General features: G+C 55.3%; 1 protein-coding gene across 1 annotated transcript; it reads left to right on the top strand.

Moving 5' to 3' along the window:
- Window positions 1-6,278: 6,278 nt before the first annotated feature.
- LOC137142729 (E3 ubiquitin-protein ligase TRIM39-like) lies at window positions 6,279-7,161 on the top strand. The gene has a single exon (XM_067532180.1). It carries the CDS (start codon window positions 6,279-6,281, stop codon window positions 6,954-6,956), a length of 678 nt encoding a protein of 225 aa, XP_067388281.1. The 3' UTR covers window positions 6,957-7,161.
- Window positions 7,162-7,436: the final 275 nt, after the last annotated feature.

Below are 7,436 nucleotides of genomic sequence, written 5' to 3'. Positions count from 1 at the left end.
TCTGAGATTTGCTGCCTCAGACTGCATAGACACATCCAAAGTGTCTCCAGAGTCCTGTTGTGCAAGTTCCCAGAGTGTTTGACACAGGGCTGGTAAATAAGAGCGAAGGGGGGGGGGGGCTGGCTCAGTCTGCAAAAGAGAAGAATGAGGGGGGATTTGATAGCAGCCTTTAACTACCTGAGAGGGGGTTCCAGGGAGGATGGGGCTAGGCTGTTCTCGGTGGTGGCAGATGACAGAACAAGGAGCAACGGTCTCAAGTTGCAGGGCGGGAGGTCTAGGTTGGACATTAGGAAAAAGTTTTTCACTAGGAGGGTGGTGAAGCACTGGAATGGGTTACCTAGGGAGGTGGTGGAATCTCCATCCTTAGAGGTTTTTAAGCTGAGGCTTGACAAAGCCGTGGCTGGGATGATATAGCTGAGGTTAGTCCTGCTTTGAGCAGGGGGTTGGACTAGATACCTCCTGAGGTCCCTTCCAACTCTATGATTCGATGATTCTTAGATGGAGACTAAGGATCTGGGACAGTCTCTGTGACCATTATCCACGCTGGGATTCATCCAGATACTGAGGGTCTGTTCTGCTCGCAGAGTCCATGGGACAATTGGTTCTGGGGAGAGAGTTCAGGCTGGAACCGAGTCTCCAGTTCAGCCTGGTTCTGGAGTGAGATCAGGGACCCAGTGGGAAATTTTCTACCCACGGCAAATTTAACGGTAGTTCTGGATTGTTTCATGCCTGCCATCCTGAGCCTGGCTCTTAACTGTGCGTTGCTGGGGTTATTGATAGTCACTCCCTGCAAGTCACTGGGATTTGGGCTCCTAAATTGCTTAGACAAATCTGAATTGGAGCTGGGCAAACTGTTCTGAACAAATAGTTTATTTGCCAAAAAAGTTATATTTTGGGTTGACTGAAACTATCTACGAATCCACGTCGAGTTTGCTGAGTAATTTCAACAGAAAAAGGAGTCACCGCTTCCCTTCTAGCCTTTAGCCCCATGGCTGGACCTCAGCTGAGAGACCCAAGTTCAATCCCCCCTACTCCCCATGTGAGGTAGAGAAGGAATTGGAAAGGGGTCTCTCCCCTCAGGTGAGGTCTAGAACTGCTGGGCCCCTCCCTCACCCCTCTCTGCCCCCTGGTGCCCACCCATCTCCTGCTCCCCCTCTGCCCTCTGGCTCCTGCCCCTCCCTTACCCGTCCCTCACCCCTGGGCCCACCTGTCCTCTGCCTCTATCCTCCCCCCTGCCCGACCCCCCATCCACTTCCTGTTTCCCTGGGGCCCTACCTCTCACCCCCCTTTGACTCCCTGGCATGTGCCCTTCTCCTCCACACCCCTCTTCCCCCTGGAAACCACTCTCCCTTCACCCCCTGCCCTCTCCATCCCCCAAGTTGCCACCTGTCCCCCCCCCATTCTACCCCTGATACCCAACCCTCCCACCTCTGCCCTCCTTGCATCTGACCCTCACCTCTCCTGGTGCCTACCCCTCCACTTGCCCCCCCGTACCTCAGACACCCACCCCTGCTATCCTCACCTTCTCCCCATTAACGACTGCCCCTTTCCTTGCTCCTCTGGGCTCTGCCTTTCCCCTCTCACCTTTCTGCCCTCTAGTGCCTGCCCCTCCCCTCACCGCCCTTGTCACCTGCGCCTTCCCACGCGTCCCCTTTGCCCACCTGGTGTGCACCGCTCCCATTGAGATCCCTCAGCCCCTCCTGCCTGCCCCTTCCCTCACCCCCTCTAGTGTCCTGGAGCCAGCCCCACCTTTCACTGCCCCTCTGCCCCCTGGTGCTCACCCCCTCCTCTTCCTCCCTAGTAACCCCCTCCCCCATCACCCCTCTCTGCCTCCCTGGCATACCCTGTCCCCCAGAGGCCCCCCCTTCTCTTGCCCCACTTTGGGCCATGGTGCCCACCCCTCCCCTCACCCCCTTTCTACCCTCTGGGTCTTACCCCTCCCCTCCCTCTGTCCCCCCTAGTGCCCACACCTCCCTCTGCTCCCCTCTGCCCCCCTGGGGTCCATTCTCCACACCCCTCTCTGGCCCCTTTGTGCTTGCCTGCTCCGTCACCCACCCTCCTGCCCCCTGGTGCCGGTCCCTCTGCCCTCCCTGCATCCATCCCTGCACTCACCTCCCCCTCAACCTTCCTGGTGTTTGTCTGCCCCGTCCCTCGTTCCCCCCATGATTCACTGGTGCCTGCCCCACCCATCACCCCCTTTGTCCCCTTCTCATCTGCACCTTCCCCCACTCGCCCTTTGCCCACCTGGTGCCTGCCCCTCCCCTCCCTCCCCTCTACCCCCCTGTGCCAGCCCCTTCATTCCCTCCCCCTCTGCCTCCTTGGGGCCTACTCCTGTGTTTGCCCCTTGTGTGCCCTGGTGCAAGCCCCATCCCTCTCTCTACTCTGTGCCCCACTGCCCACCCATTTTCTTGCCCCCCCCTTTGGTTGCCTGGTGCCCACCCCTCCTATCACCCCACTCTGCCCCCTGGCACCTGCCCCTCCACTCACCCTGCTCTGTCCTCCAGTGATCACCCCAGCCCTAGCCACCCCTTCTGCCCCCCGGTAGCTGCCCAGCTCTTTCCTTCTGGTTCCTGCCCCACTCCTCATTCCCCACCCCTGGCACCTGCCCCTCCCCATGACTCCTCTATGGAGCCCTCCCCCTTCCCTTTGCCCCTGGGTCTGTCCCCTTCTCCCCTGGAGCCCAACCCTCCCCTCAACCCACACAGCCTCCAGGAATCTGCCCCTCCATTCAGCCCCCTCTGTCCTACTGGTGCCTGCTCCTTCCCTTCCCCCCACTGCCCTTGTGCCTGCCCCTCATAGAATCACAGAATCATAGAATATTAGAGTTGGAAGGGACCTCAGGAGGTATCTAGTCCAACCCCCTGCTCAAAGCAGGACTAACCTCAGCTATATCATCCCAGCCAGGGCTTTGTCAAGCCTCAGCTTAAAAACCTCTAAAGATGGAGATTCCACCACCTCCCTAGGTAACCCATTCCAGTGCTTCACCACCCTCCTAGTGAAAAACTTTTTCCTAATGTCCAACCTAGACCTCCCCAACTGCAACTTGAGACCGTTGCTCCTTGTCCTGTCATCTGCCACCACCGAGAACAGCCTAGCCCCATCCTCCCTGGAACCCCCTTTCAGGTAGTTAAAGGCTGCTATCAAATCCCCCCTCATTCTTCTCTTTTGCAGACTAAACAAGCCCAGTTTCCTTAGCCTCTCCTCATAAGTCCTGTGCTCCAGTCCCCTAATCATTTTTGTTGCCCTCCGCTGGACTCTGTCCAACTTGTCTACATCTCCTTTTTGTAGTGGGGGGCCCAAAACTGGACACAATACTCCAAATGCAGCCTCACCAATGCCGAATAATCACTTCCCGCGTCCTGCTGGCAATGCTCCTCCTAATGCAGCCCAATATGCTATTAGCCTTCTTGGCAACCAGGGCACACTGCTGACTCATATCCAGCTTTTTATCCACTGTTACCCCCAGGTCCTTTTCTGCAGAACTGCTGCCTAGCTCATCGGTCCCCAGTCTATAGCTGTGCATGGGATTCTTCCGTCCTAAGTGGAGGACTCTGCACTTTTCTTTGTTGAACCTCATTAGATTTCTTTTGGCCCAAGCCTCCAGTTTGTTTAGGTCCTTCTGTATCCTATCCCTACCTTCCAGGGTATCTACCACTCCCCCCAGCTTAGTGTCATCCGCAAACTTGCTGAGGGTGCAATCTACCCCATCTTCCAGATCATTAATGAAGATGTTGAACAAAACTGGCCCCAGGGGTCGCTCCGCTTGTGACCGGTTGCCAGCTAGACATGGAGCCATTGATCACTACTCGTTGAGCCCTATGCTCTAGCCAGTTCTCTATCCATTTTATAGTCCATTCATCCAACCCATACTTCTTTAACTTGCTGACAAGAATACTGGGAGAGACAGTATCAAAAGCTTTGCTAAAGTCAAGGTATATCACATTCACCACCTTCCCTACATCCACAGAGCCAGTCACCTCATCATAGAAAGCAATCAGGTTGGTCAGGCATGACTTTCCCTTGGTGAATCCGTGTTGACTGTTCCTGATCACCTTACTCTCTTCCAAGTGCCTTAAAATGGATTCCTTAAGGACCTGCTCCATGATTTTTCCAGGGATTGAAGTGAGGCTGACTGGTCTGTAGTTTCCTGGATCCTCTTTCCTCCCTTTTTGAAGATGGGCACTATATTTGCTTTTTTCCAGTCCTCAGGGACCTCCCCTGTTGCCACGAGCTATCAAAGATAATAGCCAATGGCTCTGAAATCACCTCAGCCAACTCCCTCAGCACCCTCGGGTGCATTGCATCCGGCACCATGGACTTGTGTATGTCTAATCCTTCTAAATAGTCTTGGACCTGTTTCTTCAGCACTGCGGGATGTTCGCCTCCTTCCCATTCTGTGCCACCCAGTATGGCAGTCTGGGAGCTGATCTTGTCTGTGAAGACAGAGGAAAAAAAGGCATTGAGTACCTCAGCTTTGTCCACATCCTCCGTCACTAGGTCGCCTCCCTCATTCTCTAAGGGGCCCACACTTTCCCGAATCTTCCTCTTGTTGGCAACATGTCTGTAGAAACCCTTCTTGTTCCCCTTCACATCCCTTGCTAGCTGCAACTCCAATTGCGCTTTGGCCTTCCTGATTTCATTCCTGCACGGTCGAGCAGTGTTTTTATAATCCTCCCTAGTCATCTGACCAATCTTCCACTTCTTGTAAGCTTCTTTTTTGCGTTTAAGTTCACCAAGGACATCTTTGTTAAGCCAAGCTGGACGCCTACTATATTTGCTATTCTTTCTGCACATTGGGATGGTTTGCTCCTGTGCCCTCAATAAGGTCTCTTTAAAATACAGCCAGCTCTCTTGGGTTCCTTTCCCCCTCATATTAGCCTCCCAGGGAATCCTGCCCATCAGTTCCCTGAGGGAGCCAAAGTCCGCTTTTCTGAAGTCCATGGTCCATATCCTGCTGTTCTCCTTTCTTCCTTTTGTCAGGATCCTGAACTCGACCATCTCATGGTCACTGCTGCCTAGGTTGCCACCCACTTCTACTTCCCCTACCAAATCTTCCCTGTTTGTGAGCAGCAGGTCAAAAGAAGCACGGCCCCTAGTTGGTTGCTCCAGCACTTGCACCAGAAAATTGTCTGCGACACTGTCCAAAAACTTCCTGGATTGTTTGTGCTCTGCTGTATTGCTCTTCCAGCAGATGTCAGGGTGATTGAAGTCCCCATGAGAATCAGGTCCTGTGAACTGGAAACTTTCCCTAGTTGAGTAAAGAAAGCCTCATCTACCTCATCCTCCTGGTCTGGTGGTCTATAACAGACACCCACCACGATATCACCCTTATTGTTCTTGCTTCTAAACTTAACCCAGAGGCTTTCAACTGGCTTATCTCCAGTTTCATACTGGAGCTCAGAGCAGTCATAGTGCTCTCTTACATACAGTGCAACTCCTCCACCCTTTCGCCCCTGCCTGTCCTTCCTGAACAGTTTATACCCATCCATGACAGTGCTCCAATCGTGTGAGTTATTCCACCAAGTCTCAGTTATTCCAATCATGTCGTAGTTTCTTGACTGTGCCAGGACTTCCAGTTCCTCCTGCTTGTTTCCCAGGCTTCTTGCATTTGTGTACAGGCACTTGAGATAAGTAGCCGATTGGCCTACTTTCCCAGTATGAATCGGGAGGCCTCCCCTGCTGCACCCTCCTCCTTCTGCTTCCTTGTGGTGTCCCTCTTCCCCACTTACCTTCGGGCTTAGGTCTCCATCCCCCGTCGAACCTAGTTTAAAGCCCTCCTCACTAGGTTAGCCAGCCTGTCTGCGAAGATACTCTTCCTTCTCTTCGTTAGGTGAATCCCGTCTCTTCCTAGTAATCCTTCTTCCTGGAACAACATCCCATGATCGAAGAATCCAAAGCCCTCCCTTTGACACCACCTGCTTAACCAAGCATTTACTTCCGCAATGCGACGGTCCCTACCTGGGCCTTTTCGCTGAACAGGGAGGATGGATGAGAACACCACTTGCGCTTCAAAATCCTTTATCTCTTTTCCCAGAGCCACATAGTCTGCCCCTCCTCTTCCTCTCCCAGCATCAGCCTGTCCCCTCCCCTGTCCCTGGACTGCCCTCCCCTGCCCTGCCCCCGCTGCCACCTTCCCACCCCTCCCCCAAGTTTGCTCCCCTCCTCTCCTTCCCCTCAAGTTTGCTCCCATGGGCAGACTGTCCCTGACTCTCCTTAACGGGCAACAACCCCCCTCCCCAGCAATTAACAGGGACGCAGGTTAATTTCCCTTTGATCCCATGACCAGCCCCTGCCCTGACTCTGTGACTCTCTCCCCAGTGGACGTGACTCTGGATCCAGACACGGCAAATCCCTGGCTCCTCCTGTCTGAGGATCAAAAACTTGTGAGATGCGGAGACACACGCCAGGATCTGCCTGACAATCCTGAGAGATTTGATCCTTGTCTCTGTGTGCTGGGTGCTGAAGGGTTCCCGGGTGGGAGGCGTTACTGGGAGGTGGAGGTGGGAGACAAGACGAGATGGGCTCTGGGGGTTTGTAGGGAATCTGTGAGCAGGAAGAATGTGGGCTCACTCACACCTGAGGATGGATACTGGGTCATGTGGCTGTGGGATGGGGAATACAAGGCCTACACCTCCCCTGCAACCCCTGTTCCCGTGAGCGTCAGGCCCAGCCGGGTGGGGATTTTCCTGGACTATGAGGCAGGCGAGGTCTCATTTTACAATGTGACTGACAGGTCCCAGCTCTTCACTTTCACCGACACCTTCTCCGGGACGCTTCACCCTTATTTCTATCCTGGTCTCACTGCTGGAGGTAAAAATGCGGCTCCCCTGATCACCTGCCCGGTCCCAGCCCAGGCCGAAGGGAATCTCTCTGTCCCTGACAGCGACACCCGCGGCAGAGACTGTCCCCTCCCAGCGCTGAGCAGCCCCCAGGCCTGTTCCCAGGGGCGGGTCTAAAGGGCATCACCCCTCCTCCTCCCCTCTGAGTTCCCAGCCCCTGTGGGTGGGGGAGAGGGACAAAGAAGGGGGTGTTGGGAAGCTGGCTGCTGGGCTAGGGAGGCTGGGCAGGGTGTGTGAGACTTGTGTGGGGGCAGAGTTGGGTGGATGCTGAAGGTGGAGAAGGGGCTGCAGCAGCAGGAAGGGAAGAGCCCAGCTGACATGAGGAAGACTCTGGGGGGACGTAATGAGGGGGGAGGGGAGAGGTGCCCCGAGGAGGAAGAGCCCCTGGCAGAAATGACGGGTGGGGGAAAGGGGGGGGAGAGGAGCCCAGTTAATGTGACGGGGCCAGTGAGCGAGGGGAAGGTCCCGGCATTTCCTGCCCTGGGGGAGTCTCTGCCCATGGTGGGGGGTGAAATGGCCCCAGGGGGCAGTGTGGGGCAGGGGTGAGAGCGCCGGGGCCCTGCTCTACGGGCCGCTCTGCGCTGCAGCCTCAGCCTG

Source organism: Emydura macquarii, unplaced genomic scaffold (genome assembly GCF_026122565.2).
Source record: "Emydura macquarii macquarii isolate MOO-44397 ecotype Brisbane River unplaced genomic scaffold, CSIRO-AGI_Emac_v2 contig_3246, whole genome shotgun sequence".
Classification (NCBI taxonomy): Eukaryota; Metazoa; Chordata; order Testudines; family Chelidae; genus Emydura; species Emydura macquarii.
This window is presented reverse-complemented; position numbering and strand designations above follow the sequence as displayed.